The sequence below is a fragment of the Leucoraja erinacea genome, chromosome 27 (genome assembly GCF_028641065.1).
Source record: "Leucoraja erinacea ecotype New England chromosome 27, Leri_hhj_1, whole genome shotgun sequence".
Lineage (NCBI taxonomy): Eukaryota > Metazoa > Chordata > Chondrichthyes > Rajiformes > Rajidae > Leucoraja > Leucoraja erinaceus.
The window spans coordinates 27162030-27189607 of record NC_073403.1 but is presented as its reverse complement, the minus strand read 5'-3'; the positions used below and the strand labels follow the sequence as shown (position 1 = coordinate 27189607).

The window sequence follows — 27578 nt, the reverse complement described above, 5'->3', positions numbered from 1 at the left end:
TGTGCCCTGCGAGTTCAGGGATCTGTACTGTGTTGTTTATGATATATACAAACTAATTGAATGTAAATGTAGATGGGTTGATTCGTAAGTTTGCTGAGACCAAGATTGCTGGAACTGTGGACAGTGAGGAACACCATCAAAATATACAGTGGAATATTCCAAATAGACAAATGACCAAAATGACAAATGGAGTTTGATCCAAACAAGTGTGAGGTCATAGAGTCATACAGCGTGGAAACAGGCCTTTCAGCCCCACTTGCCCACACTGACCAACATGCCCCTTCTACATAAGTCCCACCTGCGTTTGGCCCATATCCCTCTAAACTTGTCGTATGCATGTACCTGTCCAATTGTCTCTTAACTGTTATGATAGTACCTGCCACAAAATAGTTTAACTATCTCTTGTGTTGTATTAAGTGTTTATGGAAAAAAAGGATGAAAAGATTGGCTTCGGATCGAAACATCATCCATCCTTTTACTCCAGAGATGCCTCCTGACCCATTGAGTTACTCCAGCACTTTGTATTTATCTTTGGTATAAACTCACATCTGCAGTTCTTTGTTTCTACACCAAGTGTTTCACAGCCAATTCTTGTTGCAAATTCAAAGATGTACGGGAAAGTAAGTTGAAGCAGCTAATAAGACTCACCTCCTCCTCCTCCTCACAGTACTGGAGGTACAATCCTGACCTCCAGTGTTGTCTGTGTGGAGTTTGCATGTTTGCCATGACCATCTAGGTTTTGTCTGTAGAAACAAGAAACTGCAGATGCTGGTTTACAAATAATGACACCAAGTGCTGGAGTAACTCCCCAGGTCAGGCAGCACCTCTGGATTCTTAGTATACTCGTTTAATCCCACATCGCATAGGGTGCAGATTGGTACGTTAATTTACTAAATTGCTCCTGATGTGCATGTGGACTGTAGAATCTGGGGCAGGCTGATGACAATGTGCAGAGAACAAAACAAAATGTGAAGGAGTGGAGGAAGGAACTGCAAATGCTGATTTACACTGAAGATAGACACAAAATGCTGGAGTAACTCAGTGGGTCAGGGAGCATATTTGGAGAAAATGAATAGGTGATGTCCAGGTAGCATTTTGTGTCTAAGAAACAAATGGGAATTAGGGTTAATGTGTGTTTAGTGTAAAATGAGTTGTTAATGGTCAACGCAGACTCAGTGGATGTTGTATCTTAAGTTCTTTAAAAGATGTGCAAAGGGATACAAATAGATTGATTATACAAAATGAGATAATCACTTCAGAAAATCAGAATATTTATGCAGCTCAGAGATCTGTGTGTCCTCACACACGAAATAAAGTTAGAATGCAAGTGTACCCAGCAAATAATAGATGGAACATTACCACATGGTGACACAGTGCCAGATCGTGACCCCCTGTACGGTGTTTGTATGTTCTCCACGTGTCCTGCGTGGGTTTTCTCCAGGTGCTCCGGTTTCCTCCAACACTGCAATGACGTACATGTTTGTAGGCTAATAGGCTTCAGTTAAATTGTAAATTGTCCCCAGTGTGTAGAATAATGTTAAGCCCCTGTCCCACGATGCGAGTTTACCCAAGAGCTCTCCCGAGTTAAAAAAAAATCAAACTCGTGGTACTTCATCGCGAGTATTTTTTTATGCAAATTATTCACTGTTGAAAAAACCTCACATAGAAACATAGAAATTAGGTGCAGGAGTAGGCCTTCGGCCCTTCGAGCCTGCACCACCATTCAATATGATCATGGCTGATCATCCAACTCAGTATCCCGTACCTGCCTTCTCTCCATACCCTCTGATCCCCTTAGCCACAAGGGCCACATCTAACTCCCTCTTAAATATAGCCAATGAACTGGCCTCAACTACCCTCTGTGGCAGAGAGTTCACGAATTACTGCGTTTCCCGAGTACCTGCCGTTAGCATTACGAGCTGCTACGAAACATCCACGAGCTCCGATGTACCCACTACGTACGTACCACGAGTTTGATTTTTTTTTAAACTCGGGAGACCCCATGGGTAAATTCGCATCGTGGGACAGGGCCTTTAGTGTGCAGGGATCGCTGGTCTGCATAGACTCAGTGGGCCGAAGGACCTGGTTCGGCGTTGTACCTCTAAACTAAGCTAAACTAATTGCAAGAGAGATGAAATACAAAAGTTGGTAGTCTTGCCACAGCTGTAGAGTACTTTGGCGAATTCACATCTGGAGTTGTGTGTGCAGGTGTGGCCTCATTTGATGATACACTTGCCTTTGAGACTGTGCAGTGACTAGGTTGACTCCTGGGATGAAGCCTTTCCCTACGAGACTAGGCCTCTGATCTCTGGAGTTTAAAAGCAGTCATGTAGTTGAAAAATGCAAGATTCCATGGGTTGATTCCCTGAGAATATTTCCCTATGTAACAGATTCTAAAACCAGTGGAAAATGTCTCAGAATAAAAGGGAAATTCATTTAAGATTAATGAGCAGGAATTTCTTCTTCCAGAAACCTTTCAAATTCTCTTCTCCATAACAACATAACTTTTGGTTTAATCCATTGCAATTGTCATAGAAATATACAGCATTGATACAGGATTTCTCCATGTAGACCATGCTCCCTATCTATACTAATCCCATTTGCTGGGGTCAACCCTCTTTGCTATTTCTCAGTAACACCTCTTCTAGCTAAAAATCTCCCAACTTTTCTTCGACTCTGATGAACTCTCATTGACTGACATTAACCCCAGTTCTCTTTCTGCAGAGCCACAAGGAACTGCAGACACAGTTTACCGATACGGGGTCACAGTTTAAGGATAAGGGGGAAATCTTTTAGGACCAAGATGAGGAAAACTTTTTTCACACAGAGAGTGGTGAATCTCTGGAATTCTCTCCTGCAGAAGGTAGTTGAGGCCAGTTCATTAGCTATATTTAAGAGGGAGTTAGATGTGGCCCTTGTGGCTAAAGGGATCAGGGGGTATGGAGAGAAGGCAGGTACAGGATACTGAGTTGGATGATCAGCCATGATCATATTGAATGGCGGTGCAGGCTCGAAGGGCCGAATGGCCTACTCCTGCACCTATTTTCTATGTTTCTAATCTTGAGTAAAACACAAAATTACTGGAGGAACTCAGGTCAGGCATCAGATGTCGCCTGATCTGCTGGGCATTTTTATTTTTCATATTCTGGATACAGAATTGACCATGGGTGGCAGCAGAGGGTGGTGGTGGAAGGGTGTTTTTCAGACTGGAGGCCTGTGACCAGCGGTGTGCCTCAGGGACCGGTGCTGGGCCCATTAGTGTTTGTAGTTTACGTCAACAATTTAGATGGGAATGTGCAAGACATTAGTAAGTTGAGTTTAAACTGGAAGGCCTGGAAACTCTTCAATCCTTTTTATCACAAATGTATTTTCATCTCTGACTTTAGTCCACTATCTGCCTATCAATGTCCCCCCCCCTCCCCCCCCCCCCCCCCCCCCCCCCAATTAACTTTGATCTGTATTTTAATAAACCAGCATCTGTAGTTCCTTGTTGCTACAAGGTGTTGAGCATAAAGGTTGGGCTGTTCTGTTACAGTTGTACGTTGGTGAGGCCAGATTTGGAGAATTGTTTGGTTCTGGTCACCCGACCAAAGGAAGGATGTCATTAAGGTGGAGAGTAGAGTAGATTTATGAGGATGCTGCCAGGATTCAAGGGCATGAACTAAAGGGAGATATTGGACATGCTACTTTAGTCCTTGGATCACAGGGCACTAAGGGGTGATCTTATAGAGGTGCATAAAATCATGAAGGGAATTGATAGGCTGAATGCACAGTGTATTTTACACAGGATGGTGCTATCAGCAGTGGCAGCCTCGTCAGCAGTCTGTCTGTCCTTTCTTCTTTTTTGTTATTTTAGTTTGTGTTAAAAGTATGTTTTAGTGTTCCTTGGTTTGTTTTATGTGGCGGGAGGGGTGGGGGGTTTGGGGGAAACTTTTTTTCCAATCTCTTACCTCGGCGGATATGCAATGCAATTTGTTTCCGTATCGTATCTCCGTCCCCGCTGCGGCCTAACATCGTGAAGTTGGCGGCCTTTCCTGGAGACTGACGGACGATCCAAGCCGCGGGAGTCCGTGGGAATTTAACATCGTGGTGCTTGCGATCCCTTTGCTGGGGATTGAAGCTCCATCCGCGGAGCCTGTTGACTTTAACATCGTGAAGCCCGCGGTCTCCGGTGAGAAGAGGCCAATTCAGGAGCTCCATACCGCGGAGAGAGTTTCAACCACCCCGACGTGGGAGATTCGATCACCCCGACCGGGGCTTCGATCGTCGGCTGCGCGGGCTTTGATTGCCCTGACTGGGGATGGTTTGACTGCCCTGACCTCAGGAGAAATAAGAGGAAGAATATTGAACTTTATTGCCTTCTATCACAGTGAGGAATGTGGAATCCACTTTGATGGATGTTTATGTTAACATTTATGTGGCTGTGTGTCTTGGTGCTTTTCACTTCGTATGGCTTTATGGCAACTCAAATTTCACTCTACCTTAACTGGTACATGTGACAATAAACTTGAAACCCTGAGGATGAAGAACCAGACGATATCGGGGGAGGAAAGATTTAATAGGAATCTGAGGGGCAGTTGTTTCTCACGGAAGATGGTGGTGGATATATAGAACAAGCTGCAAGAGGAGGTAGTTTAGGCAGGTAGAGTAACAATATTCAAAAGTCACTTGGACAGGTACATGGATAGGATAGGATAGGTTCACAGGGATATGGGTCAAATGTAATCAACTTAGATGGGGCATGTTTTTCGTCATAGACAAGTTGGGCCAAAGGGCTTGTTTCTGTGCTGTGCGACTATATTTCATGTTTAAAGTGTATACAGTACTTTGCTTTTGGCTCTCAAATTCTATTAATCAAAGAGAAAAGGCTGCCTGAAGTGAAACTCTTACAAATTGGAATACATTTAAAGTTGTTGTAGATATAATGGGTTGGTAGGGATTCCAGTGTACAGCACTAACCTCTCCCTGCTCAACACATCAATTGGTTTTTCACACGAAAGTGCCATAAAGTAGTATTTTGAGTTTCAGTCACACTTCACTCCAGCATAAGGCAGACAATCCAAAGAGCAACATTTCTATTTACAATTACAATTCAAAATACTTTTGAAACATGCAAAAAAAAACTTTTAATACAAAATCTTTTCAAATGTGTGGACTTATTTGTGACAAAAAACATCCATTGGATTTGTATAAAACTAGGATAAGTTGCATAGATGATGTAATGACAAGGTACAGTTTATGTCCTCACACAACTGCAGGGCATAATTTGAAGCCATTACACACACACGCGCGCAACTTAAGTCCAAAACAAAATATGCCTTTTAAGAGTTTGGAATGTAGCATCAAGTCCATTTCAGTAAATAACTAGAAAACAAAAAGGCACCTATTTTTTTGTTCCACACTCTTTAAAATAATTGTTCAATAAGTGACCAGCTGAAGCACCTTTCTTCCCATTTGGCACTCTTTAACCTTCATCGAAGTGTAGCTATATACAAAAGCTATTATAGAAATGTACATACTTCAAAGCTTTGAAAAATAGCTCCTCCTCTGTTTCACTTTAATTCCCCAAACAGGAAGGTGATATGGGTCTTGAAGAATCGCCTATAACAATAAATCATTGTACCACATTCAACCAAAATAGATCTTTTCATCTATAAAAGGGAAGAAACTGCAGTAAACGATCCCCTAAATCTAACAAGAGCTCATTTGGTTTGGACAAAGATGTTTGGGGAATTTTCTGTTTAAATACAAAGCTACAATAAAAGGCAAAGTTTCTTACCAATGCTTTTGCACTTCTTTCCCTTAAATCATCCCAGTCCACTGAAGGACTGTGTTATTTGTAACAGACTGCATCCCACCAAGTGAACAGAACGTACAACTTGTTCTGGTATAAAAATACAAGAAAGTACATTTGGTGCCTTGGAAGTCAAAACTATTAGGTTTTCGACACAATATTTAAAGATGGTGAATTTTAAAATGGCAGTTCTGTTCCCTGTAAAAAGATGGGCTATCAAAACGCAAGGAGATGCGCAGAAGATTTGAAAAGGGGAGTCCATCCCTTATACAATGAATTGCATTTAAACCTTTTGTGGGCCATTACATTTGAATCTTACATGGACCGCCGCATTTTAAACTTATTCCAAAGCTGGCAAGTTTTTTCACAAGCGATAATGAACAACAAATGTAAACATATGTTTAAAAAGTATAGAAAAATTGGCATTAAGAGCTCTGTCCTTTATGAATGCATGTTACAAAGCTTTTTTCCAGCTTTTTAATTGAACAATGGACAAATAATTCTAAATCAAAAAAAAATAAGACGGTCAAAATAAGCTATGTTGGGGCATATTGCAACTCTAGCAAGTAGAGCAAGCTCACTACATGGCAACTTTGAGAAAGGAAAAGGCAAGAGTTAGAAATATTCTCCTAGGAATCCTCCTAGTTAAATTGTGATTAGCTTTATGTGTACAATAAATAATGTCGGAAGTGGAATGTTTAACAGCAACTTAAAAGTTGTGGCTCATGTTGTAGTTCCTATTTTTCTGTTGTACAACGCCACTATAACAATAATTGTTGTATGTCTCAAATCCACAACCATTATTCCAGATGCAACTCAAAAGTATTTTGAGATGGAAACTGAATGCGCCTGTAATGATTATTTAGCATCACTGATCAATCCTGCAAATTCAGAACTGCTTTGATTTGTTACTAAGTGTCCTTGCTTAATGCAAATTTAAAATCTGATCCCAATTGATAATGAGATGTTGTGTGAAGACCCAAGGGCCTGACGATTCTAGAATCTGGAACAAAAAACAAAGTGCTGGTGGAACTCAACAGGTCAAGCAGCATCTGAGGTTTAGTTTGGAGATAGAGCACGGAAACAGGCCCTTCGGCCCACCAAGTCCGCCCCGAACAGGAGTCCCTGCACGCTAACACTCTGAGGACACTTTACAATTTTACCAAGCCAATTAACCTCCAAACCTGTATGTCTTTGTAGTGTAGGAGGAAACTGGAGATCCCAGAGAAAACCCACATAGGTCACGGAGAGAATGTACAAAACCCGTACAAACAAGCACCCGTAGTCAGGATCGAACCAGGTTCTCTGACGATGTAAGGCAGCAACCCTTCCACTGTGCCACCACGCCGCATGATCAGGTATCAAAGGGAGACCTTCATACAAGGTCAGTCCCAAATCATCAACTATCCCTTTACTCCCACAGATGCTGCTTGATCCATTGAGTTCCTCCAGCAATTTGTTTCTTGCTTAAGATTCTCTATGTTGATTGTTTAGTGTCCTTATTATTAATGCTGCCCGCTGTCATGTAATAAATAGGTCCACCGTTCCAAATTAAGGTCAGTGAGATAGAGTCTTCCTACTGATGGCATGCCGTTATTTATAATACCTTAACAAGAAAGACATTTCTATAATAGGTTACACAGTAAACTATCAAAGATCAATAGAGATGCTGCACCAACCCTAACCCAAGGAAGATCTAATATAAATCACATTCAAATTTAATTATATGTCCTACATGTCAATGATCTTAAGAAGCAGCCGCCATTCTCAAAACGCAGTGCAATGCGTCCTATGTGAAGTCACAATCTAATACTGATAAACAACCCTCATTAAAAAGATTGTATGGAAGTAAGCATGAGGAAAATGGCTAGAAGCAACTTACTGTGGGCAAGAAGGTGTTTGTGTTTGACATTTGCACAAAACTACTCCCAAACCCTCAGGTAAACATTGATTAACAGATTCTGCAGTGCAGATTATGGCTGTGTTTGCACAGATTCTTGTGCACTGCTTCCCTCTTTATACAAAAGAAAAGGCACTCGTTTAATATTTACAGCATGGCTGATGAGATCAATGGTCCGTTTCTGAAATACTCACAACCAATTTGGCAATTTTGTAGCTGGATGGAACGTAATCAAAGATTATCAAATTCTATCTTGCAATAGATGTTGGCGCACTGAACAAACGATTTAAAACAAAACTGAATCTTCCAAAGATTCTAGTCCTCCATTGAAGGAACTGAAACAAAACACTACTGTAGCAGACTGTAAATTTTGACACTGCAATGGCTTTCTTTTAAAAACAAAACGAGGAGTTAAAACGATTGCTATAAAGTAATCTTTGAGTCTACATCCAACTGAAACTGGCTGAGCAAAGACAAATTGCTATCAAATCCACACCGAGGTCTTTGCATCCCCAGATTTGCTGCTCAGGCTACTTTTGCTTGACCCTGCCTTCTTCTTTTCTCTGGTGGGGTTTGGAGGATGGTTGTGATCGTTATAAGCCTGGAACGCCAGGTCCAACTGTTCCTGGGCCATCTTCAGCTGCCGCTGCACGCGTTCCAAGTTGACCGGCACATTTTCATCATTGCTGCCGTAGTGCTGCTCTTGAGCGATGTTCTCTTTGTTCTGCTTGTAGGCTATTTTAGCATTGGAAAGGTCAGTGTACGGGATCTGATCTGGTTTGACTGCAATATTGTAGCCAGGAGGGGCTGAAGGGGAGTTCCATGTATAAGGCTGAATGTAACTAGTCTCTGCTAGAGAGTTTTGTTTGTTTTTAAGCATATCCCTTATCATCCCAAATCCCAGATGGATCATCTCCCAGATATCTATGACTAAACAGAGGCAGCTTACTCCGTACATCAACAGCAGAAAAATAGTCTTCTCAGTTGGCCTGGATACAAAGCAGTCCACGCGGTGAGGGCAAGGGTCGCGGACACACTCGTACCTTGCTGCTACCTCAAAGCCATACAAGATGTACTGGCCCACAAGAAAACACACCTCAAATAAACTTCTTGCAAGCAACTGCAGAACGTAAACTTTCATCAGGCCATCCCGTTTAATCTGCCGTCGGCCATCGTGCTTGTTCAGGTTCTTCTGCTCTTTGTTCCCCTGATCGCTGTGCAGCTCTATTTCTGGATAGAGTATGGGATCCTCTATGTTATCATCCTCGGCCTCCTCCAGGCCTCGATGCTGCTTCCACTGCACAGCGTACTGGTGCTTCTTTGGTTTTCGGGCTCCGCCCTCGGGGTCTTCCTTCGCCGTGATCTTGTGCACGGCGTAGCCCAGGTAGAGAATGGACGGCGTGACGATGAGTATTATCTGGAACACCCAAAACCTCACGTGGGATAACGGGGCAAAGGCGTCGTAGCAGACGTTCTCGCAGCCCGGCTGGTTGGTGTTGCAGACGAACTTGGTCTGCTCATCGTAGTAGATGGACTCCCCGCCCACCACGGTCAGCACAATGCGGAATATGATGAGCACCGTCAACCACAGCTTGCCCACAAACGTGGAGTGGTTGTGGATTTCCTCCAGAAGCCTCGTTAGGAAGCTCCAGCTCATGTTATTCAATCAGTTTTCCAATCCGTTCCTGCAGCACAACAGACATCATCATTAAAAACAGACAGGACTATTGATGCGAGCATGATCGATAAAACAAAATTAACATTTATAGTTAGGTAGAGAGACAGCATGGAAACAGGCCCTTCGGCCCACCAAGTCCAAGCCGACCATCAATTACCTGCTCACATAAGTTATCCCATTTCCGCAACACTTGTACTGTATCTGAGATGCTTAGCTAAGATGTGAGATTTATAGTGGCGATTGACAGACTCCGGATTAGTACGGGTGCCTGGGGTTATGGGGAGAAGGCAGGAGAATGGGGTTGTGAGGGAAAGATAGATCAGCCACGGTTGAATGATGGACTAGACTTGATGGGCTGATTGGCCAAATTCTGCTCCAAGAACTTATGATGTATCTAAGTGCTTATGGATTGTGATACTTGTACAGAACTGAATACAAAAATTAATTTCACTGTCCCGATAATGTACCATTGAACCATCCTTACATATTACGGGCAATTTACAAAGCCTACAAACCTGCACGTCTTCGGAATGTGAGAGGAAACCGGAGCACCCAGAGAAAACCCACGTGGTTACAGGGAGAACGTTGCAAACTCCACACAGACAGCACCCGAGGTCAGGATCAAACCTGGGTCTCCAGCCCCGTGATGTAGCAGCTCTACGGCGCCACTGTTACAATCTAACAAATTTTCAGTAATTGATGCTTTTCCAGCAGATTAATCCATTATTTTTACATTTGCAGATAGTTTTCTATCTAAAAGATAACGCTCTTTTCAAATGATTAATCATGGCTTTTAGATAGACACAAAACGCTGGAGTAACTCAGCGGGACAGGCAGCATCTCTGGAGAGAAGGAATGGGTGACGTTTCTGGTTGAAACCCTCATGGCTTTTAGATAGCCCCATCGATATGAAGGAAATGGAAGGGTATGATTCATGTGCAGGGAGAGATTAGTTTAACTTGGCATCATGTTTGGCCCAGACATTTGGTCCAAAGGGCCTATTGCTGTGCTGTACACTTCTATGTTCCAAACATACCGTAAAAAATTCTAAACCTTCCACACAGTACTACCTAAGAGCACACATATTAAACATTCAAGGTAGACAAAAATGCTGGAGAAACTCAGCGTGTGAGGCAGCAAGCATTGGAAGCAATAGATGAGGTTGGCAGAGGTGCACGTGAACCTCTACCTCACCTGGAAAGACTGCTTGGGTCCTTGGATGGAGCCGAGGGGGGAGGTAAAGCGACAAGTGTAGCATTTCCTGCGGTTGCAAGTGAAAGTACCAGGGGAGGGGGTGGTGCGGGTGGGAAGGGAGGACCTCCTGCACACATGCAGAACTCACTGACTTCATCCATTGCACCACTCACTCCCCATCCCCCCACTCGTAACAAGGACAGAGCACGCCTTGTCCTCACCTTCCACCCCACCAGCTGTCACATACAACAGATAATCCACCTACATTTTCGCAACCTCCAATGGGATCCCACCACTGGCCACATCTTCCCATCTCCAGCCCCTTTCGGCTTTCCACAGAGACCGTTCCCTCCGTCACTCCCTGGTCAATTTGTCCCTTCCCACCCAAACCACCCCCTCCCCTGGTACTTTCCCTTGCAACCGCAGGAAATGCTACACTTGTCGCTTTACCTCACCCCTCGACTCCATCCAAGGACCCAAGCAGTCGTTCCAGGTGAGGCAGAGGTTCACCTGCACCTCCGCCAACCTCATCTATTGCTTCCGCTGCTCTAGGTGTCAACTGCTCTACATCGGTGAGACCAAGTGCAGGCTCGGTTCGCGCAATAACCAACCGGATCTCCCGGTGGCTCAGCACTTCAACCCCCCCTCCCATTCCGAATCCGACCTTTCTGTCCTGGGCCTTCTCCATGGCCAGAGTGAGTCCCGCCGCAAATTGGAGGAGCAGCACCTTCGCTTGGGCAGTTTACACCCCAGTGGTATGAACATTCACTTCTCCAATTTCAGGTAGTCCATGCTTTCTCTCTCCTTCCCCTCCCCTTGCCAGCTCTCCCACAGCCTACTGTCTCCGCCTCTTCCTTTCTTCTTCCCGCCCTTCCCACCCCCACATCAGTCTGAAGAAGGGTCTCGACCCGAAACATCACCTATTCCTTTGCTCCATAGATGCTGCCTAACCTGCTGAGTTTCTCCAGTATTTTTGTCTACCTTCGATTTTTCAAGAATCTGCAGTTCTTTCTTAAATATTAAACATTCAGCATCGTTTGGAGGTCTGAAATGAAAACAATCAATATCTTAAAGAGAAACAGGCTAATATTTCAGCTGTTTTATCAAAACAGTGATTAGTACGGGTGTCAGGGGTTATGGGGAGAAGGCAGGAGAATGGGGTTGAGAGAGAAAGATAGATTGAATGGCGGAGTAGAGTTGATGGACAGAATGGTCTAATTCTGCTCCTGTCACGTGAATTTATGAAAAACATAATTAAAGCAAGGGGAAGAAGAGAGGAGAGGGCAGCAGCAGTGAGAGGTCACAGAGAGAACTGAAAATGAAAGAACAGGGGTAGGACAGGCGAAGAAACAAAGTGAACAAGTCAGTGCGAATGTGCAAGTTTTTGATGCATTCAAGTATCCCCACCAACCATTACAGTAATTACATAGATAGACCTGGAATGGATAGACAGAAGGAATGGGTGACGTTTTGGGTTGAGACCCTTCTTCAGATCCGAAACGTCATCCATTCCCTCTATCCGGAGATGCTGCCTGTCCCGCTAAGTTACTCCAGCAATTTGTGTCTACCTTCGGTGTAACCCAGCATTTGAAGTTCCTTCCTACACATTAATGACATAGTCTGCAGCAATTCACAGGCACCAGATTCATGGCTTTCATTTAAAAAATATAATTTTAAATGGTTTTGCTTTTAGTTTTGTTTAGTGGCACGTGTACAGTGAAAAGCTTATTTTGCATGCCAACCAGACAGCGGAAAGACAATACATGATTACAATTGAGCCATTCATAGAGATATATAAACATACACCATCTCTGGAGAAAAGGAATAGGTGACGTTTTGGGTCGAGACCCTTCTTCAGACTCAACCCGAAACGTCGCCTGCTCCTTTTCTCTAGAGATGCTGACTTACCCGCTGACTTACTCCAGCTTTTTGTGGCTATCCTCGGTTTAAACCATCATCTGCAGTTCCTTCCTACACATATAAAAATATACTGCAGTCTTCTGATAATTCAAAGCATTTTAAAAAATAATAATAATAAATTGCAAGGAGTGGCCCTTCACACGCATTTTTGAAACTAAAAAACTTTATATTTTACATCATTCAAAATCGGACTTGGCAAATATTCTTGTGTTAATATTGTCCTTCACAAGGTGGAGCCACTGCAACAGTTATGTGGTGATGACATCCTTTATTCAGCAAATGTGAATCGTCTGCCTATGCCTTTCTTAGTCCTATTCTCCTAGACAACTCCACCAGCAAAAGGTTCCTTTATCACTTTCTTTCATGATCCTAAAAACCTCAATAAAATCACTCAATAACTTCCCATTTTTTCCCAAAAAGATCAAGCCCAGGTTGCCTCCTCTGTGAGGTTCAGGCACTTCAAGAAAAAGGAAGAGGTCACGGAGAGGTGAGGGAGCAGGGAAAATGAAAGAAGATGCTTTGCCCCAACAACTAATAGGCTCTTGAATGCCACAAAATATTAACTAAACAAAACGTCACCTATTCCTTTTCTCCACAGATGCTGCCTGACCCGTTGAGCCTCCAGCTTTTTGCATCTATCTTCATTTCCTTCCTACACAAACTATGAGCCATCTTGATTGCACCAAGGACTTCAGGATTTTTGCACTAGAATTGTGTTTTTTTTTTAAATTATTGATTTTTGGTTCATTATGTTATCTATGAGTATTGTGTTTACAGGCCTGTTATTCTGCTGCATGAATTTCATTGTTCCATCGTTAGTACACATGACAATTAAATACTCTGGCTTTTACAGGACCTCACCATAATTTAACTCTTGGAACCATGATCAACGTCCACTGATTCTGCACAGGGCCACCTCCAAGGTTAACATAGCAGGAGTTGTGGGTAGTAATCCAGAAGCGATCTAACAAGGGCTTTGTACAGCTACAGCAAATCTTCCTTCCTTTTTGAAGAAGGGTCCCAATCCGTAACTTTAACCAACCAGGAATGCTGTCTGACCCGCTAAGTTGCTCCTGACTTTCTGTCTTTTTTTTGGTAAACTAGCATCTACATCCCTCCCTATTATTTTCCAGTCCTTACGGAATTAAAGCCAACATAACATTAGCCTTTAATTACCTTATTTTAATAAAAGCAAGCCTTGTCAACACATATTGATGATTCGTACACACACACACACACATATATCTCTGTGGATGCCCATGGTCCTAGCTTTATTATATGTGACTCAAATGCTTTCTTTGTTTAGAAGTGTACAGGGCAGTTTCGATGCTGCGCTTTACGAGAGGTTGGAGCGGGTTACACGGAGTGAAAGACATTGGGCGACATTTTGCGATATTGGATGATGCAGCCATTACCAAATTTGTTTGACGTTCCGCGGATAAAGGTGGGGATTGGGGTGGGTGTAGATGTCCAGTTGGATGGTGTAAAGGACAGCTTCACAGAGGGAAGAAAACTTCCCAGAGGAAGGGAAACTTTAAACATACAGACAGCTGGCAAGTCAGACAGAAAATAGGAAATACCAGCTTAAATGGGGATGTAAGGAAGAGAGCAGGAAGTAGACACAAGAGACGACACTAGAGGAAAATGAAAATACCTGTGGCTTCTAGAGTTTGAAGTTTGCCTGTAAACAAGTTTAGCACAATAGCAGAACTACCTTGATGCCTTGATCATCATATGAGCAGTACTACTGATTTTAGTCGAGGGTACAGTGAATAGCCTCAGTAATTTCAACAAGCAGTTGATTGCATTAAAGATGGGGAAATATGAACAAGTCACTCAATCTTCAGACTTTACAGAATCATCACGGAAACAGGTCCTTTGGCCCACCGAGTCCGCAGCAACCAGCGATCCCCCGTACACTAGCACTATCCTCCACATTGGGGACAATCTACAATTTACAGAAGCCAATCAACCTACAAACCTGAACGTCTTTGGAGTGTGGACGGAAACTAGAACACCTGGAGAAAACCAACGCAGTCACAGGGAGAGCATACAAACTCCGTACAGCCAGCACCCAATAGTCAGGATCGAACCTGGGTCTCTGCTGTAACTCTACCATTGCGCCACTGTGCTGCTCTCAATCCTGTGAGTCTGCTCTGTCATTTTATCAAATGTATGAGATCTTGTACCTTAACTCTTATCCTCCTTCAGAGTCACTTATCCTTGTCCTTACTACTCGTCTTAGATCAGATTAGATTATGGTCAGATATACCAGCTGCAATGAAATCACTTGTACGCATGAAGAGATACTGTAAACATGACAACATCTTCACATAAGGTGTCACCACTCTCCCTTCATGCGTACAAGTGATTTCATTGCAGCTGGTATATCTGACCATAATCTAATCTGATCTACCAGCTGCAATGAAATCACTTGTACGCATGAAGAGATACTGTAAACATGACAACATCTTCACATAAGGTGTCACCACTCTCCCGCACCATCTTTAATTTTTACCCTGTAAAGTTAACCTCAGGCTTTAAGCTTTAGCCTGAACCCGAACCCAAGCCCTCTGGAGCTGCCGTTTCCAAATCCGCACAATTTGGTGGATAAAAAGTGCGCCAGTTTTCAATCAAATCACCCAAGACTAAACTTTAAAAACCCACTTGTTCTGGTACTCACACACAAAGGAACTAGCTTTGATTACAAGTCTATCATACTCTTCATCAGTCTGAAGACGGGCCTCCACCAAAACCCATTCCCTCCACAGATGCTACCTGGCCCGCTGTGTTCCTCCAGCACTTTGTGCTTTGCTCGAGATTCCAGCATACACAGTCTCTTGTGTCTTTCTCCAGCACCTTGTTTTATTTTAGTCAGAAGAACTATACAGAACAGAAACAAGCCCAACGTCCCAACATGCCATGTACACTAATCTCATCTGCCCATGTTTGGCTCTAAATCTTTCCTATAAATTTACATATCCAAATGTATTTTAGATGTTGTTATAGTACCTGCCTCAGCTACCTCCTCTAGCAGCTCATTTCATATACCCACCACCCTCTGCGCGAAAATATTGGTCCTCGGGTTCCAATGAAATCTTTCCCTGTGGTTAAATGTCCCTGTTGTGTAGATAAATGTGAGGTTATCCACTTTGGTGGCAAGAACAGGATGGCAGATTATTATGTGAATGGTGTCAGGAAAAGGGGAAGTACAACGAGACCTGGGTGTCCTTGTACATCAGTCGCTGAAAACTAAGCATGCAGGTACAACACGCAGTCGAAGCATGGTGAATCTGTGGAATTCATTGCCACAGAGGACTGTAGATGCCAAGTCAATTGATATGTTTAAGGCAGAGATTGACATACTCCTGATTAGTACCACCCCAGGTGTCAAGGGTTATGGGGAGAAGACAGGAGAATGGGGTTGAGTGGGAGAGTTAGATCAGCCACGACAGAGTAGATTAAATGGGCCAAATGGCCTAATTCTGCTCTCATCACTTATGAAAAGAAAATTGCTTGGGTTTTTGTAATTCATTTTGAAACTCATTAAATGGCAAAGCTTGTGGCTGGAAGAGACTCACACTACCTCAATAACTACAAGTCCACCATCGATTTTCTGGCAACTGATGGTCTGGCACCTCCATTAATCCAGACAAAATTACAAGCGAATTTTGTGTGGAACACACTCTTTTAGCATGTGTGCCTCTTTCCTGAAAGAGTTGATTGTTTACCCCTTTGCTAATTGTTAATTCTTTATTTAAGTTTTTAGCAGTCCATGATGCTTTAGAGACATGGGAGGGGTATAATTCGTGGGTCGGAGGTGTATTGCGGTATCATTATTACGTGACCGCTGTTGGTCTGGCAAAATGAATTATCCGGCAAGGCTCTAGAACCAATGGTGCACAAAAATCGACGGTGGACCTGTACTCATCAATTTAGCAAACAAATATCCACAAAAGCTACGATAAGGAAATAATATCGGTTCAACAACCTGCGGAAACATCCTCGAACATGGCCCTTGCTGATCTCTATAAACATGCAAACAACTGACCTGTAATTAACAGTACAATCGGCCCAGAGCAATTTCTCTAAAAATACTCCAAAAACACACTGCAGAGGGTTTAAATAGATGAAGACAGAACAGACCGCAGATGCTGGAATCTTGAGCAAAGCACAACATGCTGGAGGAACTCAGCGGGCTCATAAATCATATTAAAACTAGGCCATTCGGCCCATCAAGTCTACTCCGCCATTCAATCGTGGTTGATCTATCTCTCCGTCCTAACCTCATTCTCCTCCCTTCTTCCCATAACCCTTGACACCCGTTCTAATCAAGAATCTATCTCTGCCATAAAAATATCCATTGACTTGGTCTCCCCAGCCTTCTGTGGCAATGAATTCCACGGATTCACCACCCTCTGACTAAAGGAATTCCTCAAGTCCTTTCTGAGGGAACGTCCCAGGGACATCCTGGAGAAAGCTGGCAAAGGGAGCTGAGGCAACCCTCTCTTTCCAGAGGTGTCCAGAGAAGACCTGGCAGCATTAGTTGTCACATGTGACAATAAAGTATGCAATTCAATTCCTGCATGGTCGTCCCCTTCCCTCCTCAGATGCTGCTGCTCCCACAGTTCTCCCGCAGAATTCATTGCCACAGGCGGCTGTGGGGGCCAAGTCAATGGATATTTTTCAGGCAGGGTTTGACAGATTCCTGATTAGTGAGGGTGTCAGGGAGCGAAGGCAGAAGAAGAATGGGGTTGAGAGGGAGAGATACATCAGCCATGGCCAAATTCTGCTCCTGGAACTTATGAAACTGTCAAATAAAAACTGCCTGCATCTGAAACCTCAAAAGTTACCTACTTTCATAAGGTTTTAGTTCCTTGATGATACACGCTATACAAAGCAGACTATCAGTATAAGTTTCATTTTAAAGTATTAGTACTTGTTTGCCCATTTTTAAATGATGCAACCAATCCCCACTCCTGTGGCCACACAGAGCCCATACCAAGAGCTGCAATATTGTTGCTGTCTCATCGTGGTCATGCCGAGCAACAATTTCTACTTTCTACCCACTGTTTCTGAGACGGTGCCGGGGTCTCGCAAACCTCCTGTCTCGCTGGTGTGTGGCCGCGTCTTAGCAAAGAGGAGGGTGGAGATGGGGGAGTGAGCGAGACCCCCCGCTCCCGGCTGCCGCCGAGACTCAGGGCTGGCGAGTGGTCCGCTGTCTGGACGTCCAGCAGAGAGCGGCAAAACAAAGACACAAAGAAACACGGGGGGGGGGGGGAGATAGTTGCATCGAAACTTCAGCAGCAAATACGTTCAACTTCCCGGCAACATTTGACCAGTTTAATGAAGTGAAATAGAGCTCCTCTCCCATCCACCGTTTAAATGAGGCAACCTCACCCCTGGGTCTGTCTGCCCTGAAAGCCCCCCCCCCCCCCCCCCCCTCGCTCTCCCCCCCCCCTGCCCTCCCGGCCCTTGCCCCCCCTTGCCCCGTCATATCCCCACCCCTCAACCTCTCCTCCTCCCTCCCAGACCCTACCCCCCTCTCGTCACCCCCCCCCCCCAAACCACCTCTCAACCTCTTCCCTACAACATCCTCCCTCCCTCTCTCCTACCCCCTCTGCCAGACACCTCCCCTCCTCCCCTCCCCTCTACCTCAATTCCCCTTCCCCCCACCCCGTAACCCTACCTCCCCCCACCCCGTCCCGTGCCCCCCGGGCTGGAAGAGTCCGTGTCCCGGCGCCTGGGCCACGCTGCGCTCCCTATAACGGGGCCGATCTCCGGCTCCAGCTCCAGCTCCCACTCGCGGCAAGTTTTGTTACCTGTGGGGGCGGCCGCTCATCATCGTGGGAGGGGTTCAGCCCACACGGCAGACAGCCCGCTACTCTTCCCTGTCCGAACAGCGCTGGGCGTGGACTTCCCCAGCGTCCCGCTCACACACTGCCCTGCCCTGCCCTGCTTGCACGGCGCCTGGGGCTGGGGGGCTGGGGGGGCTGTGACAGGGACTGGGACAGGGACAGGGACAGGGACAGGGACTGGAGCTGGGATAGGGACTGGGGCTGGAGCTTGGGGCTTGGGGCTGGGACAGGGACGGGGACAGGGACTGGAGCTGGGACAGGGACTGGAGCTGGGACAGGGACTGGAGCTGGGACAGGGACTGGAGCTGGGACAGAGACTGGAGCTGGGACAGGGGCTGGAGCTTGGGGCTGGGACAGGGACTGGAGCTGGGACAGGGGCTGGAGCTGGGACAGGGGCTGGAGCTGGGACAGGGGCTGGAGCTGGGACAGGGGCTGGGGCTGGAGCTGGGACAGGGGCTGGAGCTGGGACAGGGGCTGGAGCTGGGACAGGGGCTGGAGCTGTGACAGGGGCTGGAGCTGGGACAGGGGCTGGAGCTGGGACAGGGGCTGGAGCTGGGGCTGGGGCTGGGACAGGGGCAGTTCTGCAGTGGGCAGCGGCCGGAGGAACGCTAACAAAGCCGCATTGTACTCTCGCTGACACTTTCCACCCCCATCGTTCACACAGGGGGAGAATTGCACTCGGAGCCTTTGCCAATTACACACTGCTGGTGAATATCACAATGCGCCCCAAAATATAGAAACATATGTGCAGGTACACCAAAATGCTGGAGAAACTCAGCAGGTGCAGCAGCATCTATGTAGCGCAGGAAATAGGTGACGTTTCGGGCCGAAACCCTTCTTCAGACCGGCCCGAAACGTCACCTATTTCCTTCGCTCCATAGATGCTGCTGCACCCGCTGAGTTTCTCCAGTATTTTTGTGTACCTTCGATTTTCCAGCATCTGCAGTTCCTTCTTGAACATATGTGCAGGGGTAGACCATTCGGCCTTTCGAGCCAGCACCGCCATTCAATATGATCACGGCTGATCATTTAAAACCAGTACCTCGTTCCTGCTTTTTCCCCACATCCCTTAATTCCTTTAGCACTAAGTGCTAAATCTAACTCTGTTGAAAATATCCAATTAATTGCCCCCCCACCCCGCCTGCTGTGGCAGAGAATTCCACCGATTCAAACCTTTTAAAAGTAAATACGTTTTTCCTCATCTCAGTCCTAAATGGCCTATCCCTTATTCTTAAACTGTGATCCCTGGTTCTGGACTGCTCAACATGGGGAACATCTGTCCTGCATCTAGCCTGTCCAATTTAAGAATTTTCTTCTCATCCTTCTAAATTCCAGTGAGAACAAGTCAGGCTGGTTTGGGACGGTGCCGGTTCGATCCTGACTATAGGGAGGTTGCACGAAAGGTCACTAGGTCATAGGGCTCGACGCACGGAACCGCTAAATCCAACTGGAAGACATCCGTCACTTCCGGTGTATGTTTTTAATGCTAGAAACGCGTACTTTCCTACCTGTTAAAAACTGCCAAAATGTTGAATATTTGTGCTGAAAAAAATTGTGGGAGTCGGGGTAAGTGTGAGAGACATGTACCCAACTTTAGAATTCCAAACGTGAAGCGAAATTAAGGTATAGAGAAGTGAGAACTGAAGGGACTACAGCAGCTTAAGTGCTTGGTAAACATTGAAAATATTGGGAATTATCGTGTTTGCTCACTGCATTTCATCAACAGTAAGGCATTATTTGTGTTTTTTCTTGATTCCTTTGGTATCTAAAAGGGAGGTTTCACGGCAGTCGGGTCACGACCCATGACCCGTACTGTTGCTAGGCTACTCCAAATGGATTACACGCGATGTACTGCAGGTAGGCACTTACCATTGTTTCCAGCGTAGCTGGCCCGTAAAAACCCGCTGAAATGGTCAATTTTTGCGCTGTAAATAATTATGGAAATCTGGGTAAGCGTGTGGGACATTTAGCATACTTCAGAATTACAAAAGTGCGGAGAAATTACGGTAGATAGAAGCGGGAGCTGAAGGGACAACAACAGCCAGAGTGCTTGGCGATCATTGGCCGTTTCCGCACTGCATTTCATCAACAGTAAGGCATTATTTGTGTTTTTTCTTGATTCCTTTGGCATCTAAAAAGTTTCAGAAGTGATAAATCTGGCTGTAATTTTTTTCAAATCGCCCATGGTTCTTGTGGGTTTTTACATACAAAATGAAAATGCATCTGAAGGAACATTTACAGCCAGATTTATCACCTGAGAATTTTTAGATACCAAAGGAATCAAGAAAAAACACAAATAATGCCTTACTTGATGAAATGCAGTGAACAAACGCGATAATTCCCAATATTTTCAATGTTTACCAAGCACTTTAGCTGCTGTAGTCCCTTCAGTTCTCGCTTCTCTATACCTTCATTTCGCTTCACGTTTGGAATTCTAAAGTTGGGTACATGTCTCTCACACTTACCCCGACTCCCACAATTTTTTTCAGCGCAAAAATTCAACATTTCGGCGTTTTTTAACAGGTAGGAAAGTACACGTTTCTGGCATTAATAACATGTACCGGAAGTGACGGATGTCTTCCAGTTGGATTTAGCGGCTCCGTGCATCGAGCCCTATGACCCAATGACCTTTCGTGCAACCACCCTATAGGGAGTTTGCAGGTTCTTCCGGTGAACGGTTTTCTCAGACTCCTCTGGTTTCCTTCAAGACATACAGGTTTGTAGTTTAATTGGCTTTTCATCCCATCGTTCACACTTACAGTATTGCACTGGGATCCTTTGCTGCTGGTGAATTTCTACAAGCACCCAAAAATAAGGGCAGCGCAGCAGTCGAGTTGCTGCCTCGCAACGTCAGAGACTCAAGTTCGATCCCGACTATGGTTACTGTCTGTATGTAGTTTGTACGTTCTCCCTGTGACTGCATGGGTTTACTCCAGTTGCTCCGGTTTCCTTCCACACTCCAAAGACGTTAAAAACATTGTAAATTGTCTCTAGTGTGTATGATAGTGCCAGTGTGCAGGGATCGCTGGTCGGTGCAGACTCGGGCCAAAGGGCCTGTATCCGCGCTGTATCTCTAAACTAAAACAACTAAATGCGGAGCAAAACACAGCATGCTGGAGGAACTCAATGGGCCAGGCAGCATCTGCGGTTGAATGGCCAGACCTATCAGGTTGGGTCCAACAAGAAAGGAGGTTATCCTCGACTTCAGGAAGCGAAACGGTACACATACCCCTGTTTGCATTGAGAGTGCCTAAGGAGAGGTGGTTGAAGGCTTTAAGTTCCAAGGAGTAAATATCCCCAGCAATGTCTTGGTTGAAACAAGGACCCAGAAAGCACAGCAACGCCTCTAATTCCTAGGAAGGCTGAGGCATATCCCCAACAACTCTCACCAACATCCATTAAAAGGCAATAAAACAATAATAAGCTTCCTTTGTGTACAGTGTGGACGTTTGATCCAAGATCAAACTGACTTGAGAAATGGCTGGACTTTCCTCACTCAACTGGAAAGTGATATGGCATTCCTTCTCTCCAGAGATACTGCCCGTCCCAATGAGTTACTCCAGCATTTCGGGTCTTCCAGTGTTATGGTAAGGGTCATCTTTTGCCATGTGCCTTCCAGCTCCATTTCCAGGTCTCCCAGTTTGGACCCAAGCAGGATCTCAGGTACTTACACTTCATCCACCGCTTGCCACAACAGCTCTCTTGCTGTGCACTGCGTTCCCCACTCTCCGTCTTGCGCCCACAACTTCTGGCCCTTGCCTGATCTCTCCCGCAGCTTTGAGCCCCACTCACCCAGATCTGCAATGGACTTCACCTTCACTTTATCCTCCACTGGATCCATGCCTGCAATCAATACTACTGGCCTAACAATTCATGCCCCTTCTCTCCTCGTCTCAGAAACTTTCGTCTTCTTTTCATCTTTGGAATTTGTCCACCCGTCTGCAAATCAACTCCCCTCACCTGTATCCACCTATCACTTGCCTGGCTTTCTCCCACACCCACCTCACTTCCAGCTTCCTCCCTCCTACTTCGATCAGTCTAAAAAAGCATCCCGACCATCAGTCTGAAGAAGGGTCTCGACCCGAAACGTCACATATTTCTTTGCTCCATAGATGCTGCCTCACCAGCTGATTTTCTCCAGCATTTTTGCCTATCTTCGATTTTTCCAGCATCTGCAGTTCTTAACATCAGTCTGAAGAAGGGTCTCGACCCGAAACATCACCTATTCCTTCGCTCCATAGATGCATTTCTTTGACAGATCCCACATTTCTCAGCAAGTCTCGGACTACCACGTTTGATAGCTGGCCTTTGCCAGTGAGATCTACGTAGATATCTTCAAACTTCTCTCCTCACACCAGCAGGTCTAGGCGTAGACCGAGCACTTGTTCTCTGTTTACCAGGGCCAGCTGAAGCTCTCAGTTGCAATTCAATTCCCCTTCTCAATCCCACCTATGTCCTTGTCCTCCTGCATTGCCAGAGTGAGGACACATGCAAAATGGTGGAACAGCATCTCATATTCTGCTTGGGTAGCCCACAACATAAAGACATAAGCATTGACCTTCAATTTCAGGTAGACTCCCTCCTCTTCTCTCCTCAACTACCCAGGTCCTCCCATGCACACATGGTTTTCCATTCCACCTCCCCCACCATCACCCAGTTGCTTTCCCCTCCCTGCACTACCTCTCTCTGCTCACCACCCACCCACACTGGGTTCCCAGTTTCCCGACTCTCCTGCAGTTCTCATCTACCTATCAATCCCTCCCTCTGGTTCCACATTCCATTCCTCACCTTCCTTACCAGATTCCATTAACTGAGACCCTTTTATCTTCTCCACATTATCTCCAGCCTTTGTGACTTCCTCCACTCTTCTCTGGTCACAACTTACTCAGCCGCTAACCACCCTCTCCTTGCCTGGACCCGCCAATTACTAGGCACCTCTTGCCCCGCCACTTTCAAAAGATCATAAGTGATAGGAGTAGAATTAGGCTATTCAGCCCATCAAGTCCACTCCGACATTCAATCATGGCTGATCTATCTCCCTCCTAACCCCATTCTCCTGCCTTCTCCCCATAACATCTGACACCCATACTAATCACGAATCTATCTATCTCTGCCTTAAATATATCCACTGGCTTTGCCTCTGCAGCCTTCTGCGGCAAATAATTTCTACGAGCCATCTCCCTCTATTCCATCTTGAAGAAGGGTCCCAACCCAAAATGTTGCCCGTCCATTTTCCTACACAGCTGCTGCCTGACACACAAGGTTCCTCCAGCAGTTTTTTTTTAGCTCTTTAATCGTTCCACTGCATTATCTAACTTGAACTGGAGTATTCCTAGCGATGGCTTCACTTCCCACCTTATTGGGATCTCCGGAGCCCTTCATGGAACTATGTTTTGTTCCTTCCCTTTCTTCATTGTGATGCATTTCCAGCAGCATCATCTCAAGATTTCAAATCATTCAAATACTTCAATCAAAACCCAACCCTGGATTGAAAATTTCTCACCCATCTACCCATCATTGATCGTGGTGTGCAGACATCGTCAATTTAAAATTCCTATACTTGTATTTTAAACTTACTTTTGCCTCATCTTCATACTCATTCAACCCGACAAACTTGAAATATGTTCATCTTTTGACAGAAGCTTTTAATGTAACCACTCTTGGCTTTGCTTCATTTTTGCTCCATAATTTCAAGAGAGCCAAGGGTGCTTTAGTGGCATAATAACAATATTTGTACCGAAATGGAACAATTAATTTCTTACTTACAAGAAAAATCAAGGTTGTAAACACAATAATAAATAAACAAACAAAAAAAGTTAAAGTAATCAAAAACCCAATATAGTGCAAAACAACACAAAGCCCAAAGTTCCTGGTATTTAGGCTAATTTAGAGATACAGCGTGGAAACAGGTCTTTCAGCCCACCGAGTCCGTGCCGACCAATGATCCCCATACACTAACACCATCCTACACACTAGGAACAATTTACAATTCTCACAGCAGCTAATTAACCTACAAACCTGTATGACCTTGGAATGTGGAAGGAAACAAAATGCTCCTGGAGAAAACCCATGCGATCACGGGGAAAACGTACAAACTCCATACAGACAGCACCCATAGTCAGGATCGAACCAGGGTCTCCGGCGCCGTAAGACAAACTCTACGGCTGTGCCACCGTGATACCCAAAGCAGTGGACAGACTGCCCAATATCACCAAGGCAGTTCGTAGTGTAGTTAGAATTCGTAGAGTTCGTATAGGACCTATACACCAGGAGATGCAGATCCAGAGCCAGCGACATTATGGGGGACCCCTTCCACCCCAGCAACGGACTGTTCCAGCTGCTATGGGCAGGCAAACGCCTCCACTGTCATGCTGTGAAACCAGAGAGGATGAGACCGAGTTTCTTCCCACAGGCCATCAGGACTGTAAACTCTTATCTCACCAGAGACTAATTTAATGTACTAATTTATTGTAGTGTTGTGTCTTTTGTAAAAAAATATTTTCTAACATGTAAATACTGATTCTGTTCTATTCTGTTCTGTAGTTTTTTGCACAATCCGCAGGCATTGCCACTATCATTTCACTGCACACCTTGTATGTGTATATGACAAATAAAGTTGACTTGACTAGTCAATAGCCTGATTTGCTCCATAACTGATCTTTAGCCACCCTATCCAACATTCAGCATTTACAGGCTAGTCTGCATTCCCTTCTGCTCCATTATGTCCCTTCTTAGAACTCACCTTTTAGATCAATCTTTTATCAAGGTTGTAATACCTTCTCCTTCAGCTCGGCGTTCGATAATGATTATCCCTCTTTTGTGAATCACCTTTTTACCACAAATATAAAGTCTTTTTTTAGTACATCCCAGTGTATCTTTATGGAAAATCCCAAGATCTTTGCAGCCAGTGAAATACATTTTGAAGTGTAGTCACCGCTGTAATATAGGAAGCCCTGCAGTCAACTTGCTCCCAATGGGATAATGACCAGGTAATCTAAAATTATCTCCATCCAAGAATACAAATTGGGCATTGGGAATAGCTCCCCTGCTAATCTGTCTTTTAGTCTCTGAGGGCACATGGATCTACAATCTTCTGAGTTAAAGCTGAAGTGCAGTACGTCATAGACCATTACAGCATAGGAACAGGCCATTCGGCCCACAATGTCTGTGCCAAGACCAACCAACTCTTATCGGCCTGCACATAATCCATATCCCTCCACTCCCTGCACATCCATGTGCCTATCCAAAACCTCTTCACCCCCACTATCGTATCTGCCTTCACCACCACCCCTGGCAATGCGTTCCCGGCACCCTCTAATGCAAAAAAAAAAAAAAAGTGCCGCGCACAAGTCCTTTAAAGTCTTCCCCTCTCATCTCAAGGCTTTTCTGGTAACCATCCCCACGTAAGGCAGCACCTAAGAGAATGGAATGGAGTTACCATTTTGTTAACTTTTCAACAGCTGTGCAAATACTGGAGATGTGAGAGGTTTAAGGAGGAAAGCAAGGAAAGGTAGGATGGTGAGGGGAGAACAAACAAAATTGAAAATGCAGAATTTGGATTGTGATGTGGTAAGAGGAAAAGAAACCAAAATTGGGTCTGGGGAAGATGTGAAGACCAACATGGGATCTATATCAGTGATTGTTGTTTGAACAAAAGAGACCAATGGCTGGAATCTGTGATTGTTGAACCAATTCTTGGATTCCAGAAAGATGCAATTGACTGTAAGATGCTACTGATTTTTGAACTTGCATTTATTAGCTTCACTTAAACAATGCAGGAATCCAAGCCCAAAGTGGGACTAGGACAGAGTATCAAAATTATAATTAAAACCACATAATTGGAAACTCATGGCCAGGCTTGGTAATTCACCAGTGATGTTGTGCAAAACTGCGTTGGTCTCCCTATTGTACAGAGGAATGCATCACAGTTAACAAATAAACTAGATAGGAATACAAGGAAACTGGTCTGACTTAGAGGGTTTGAGGCCCAGGAGAGGAGGAGGAGGTAAGGCAGAGGTTTACCTGCACCTCCTCCAACCGCATTTGCTGTATCCGCTGTTGCAGGTGTGGACGAAATATAGATTTCGGCGAGACCAAGCGCAGGCTCGGCAATCGTTTCGCTGAACACCTTCGCTCAGTCCGCCTCGGGATAATGATCTCCCGGTTGCCAAACACTTTGACTCCCCCTCCCATTCTCACACTGACCTCTCTGTCCTGAGCCTCCTCCACTGTCAGGGTGAGGCCAAATGCAAATTGGAGGAACAGCACCTAATATTTCGCTTGGACAGCTTACAACCCAGCAGTATGAATATTGATTTCTCTAACTTCAAGTAACTCTTGCATTGACTCTCTCTCCATCACCTCCCCCACCCTAGCCACCGTACTAGTTTCACTGTCCTGTTGAGTTTCACTGTATCATTCTTATCACCTTCCCCACAGCCAACAATAGACCATTGTGTGCTCCACCTTTCCTTGATCATCGTTGCTGACTTTGACTTGTTCTTTCGCATATTTTTCATTCATTTGTTCTATATACCTTTCAATATCTCTTGTTTCCCTCTCCCCTGACTCTCAGTCTGTGGAAGGGTCTCCACCCAAAACATCACCTATTCCCTTTCTTCAGAGATGCTACCTGAGTTACATCAGCTTTTTGTGTTTATCTTAGGAGGTAAAGGGAACCAGGTTACATTCGCTGCACTGGCCTGGAAAAGTGTCATGGAAAGATGAGGGTCTTTGTGGGGGGGGAGAGGTGACACCCGACTGCTGAGAGGGAAGGAAGGAGATGTTGACCTGATGTTGGAGATGGCTGAGGATTATTCAAGATAGTAAAAGATGGAAGACATTTGCAGGCTCTGAAAGGGAGCGCAGAAGAATAAGAAATGGAAAGGTTTAGGAGCGGCCCAGTGGCACAGCCATAGAGTTGCTGCCTTACAGCGCCAGAGATCCAGGTTCGATCCTGCCTACGGGTGCTGTCTGTACCAAGTTTGCACATTCTCCCCGTGACCGTGTGGGTTTTCACCGGGTGCTCCGGTTTCCTCCCACACCCCAAAGAAGTACAGATTTGTAAATTAATCAGCTTTGATAATATTCTAAATTATCCCCAGTGTGTAGGATAGTGATAGTGAACGGGGATCGCTGGCCGGCATGGACTTGGTGGGACGAAGGGACTTTTTCCACTCTGTATCTCTAAAGTCATGGTTTAGAAATAACAATGATAGGGGACATAATCTATTA

At 45.1% G+C, this 27578-nt stretch overlaps 1 protein-coding gene across 4 annotated transcripts in view; it reads right to left on the bottom strand.

Annotated features, from left to right (window-relative positions):
- Positions 1–5109: 5109 nt before the first annotated feature.
- LOC129710381 (gap junction gamma-1 protein-like) overlaps positions 5110–27578 on the bottom strand; it is a 164582-nt gene continuing 142113 nt past the window's right edge. For 2 of the 4 annotated variants that reach the window (XM_055657338.1, XM_055657339.1), the window contains exon 2: positions 5110–9379. In XM_055657338.1, the coding sequence (XP_055513313.1) occupies positions 8179–9351 (1173 nt within the window). In that variant the 5' untranslated portion in view covers positions 9352–9379 and the 3' untranslated portion in view covers positions 5110–8178. Of the gene's footprint in view, positions 9380–11517; positions 11619–18308; positions 18445–27578 lie in introns of those variants that run through there. The other 2 variants (XM_055657342.1, XM_055657341.1) reach the window with 2 other exon arrangements.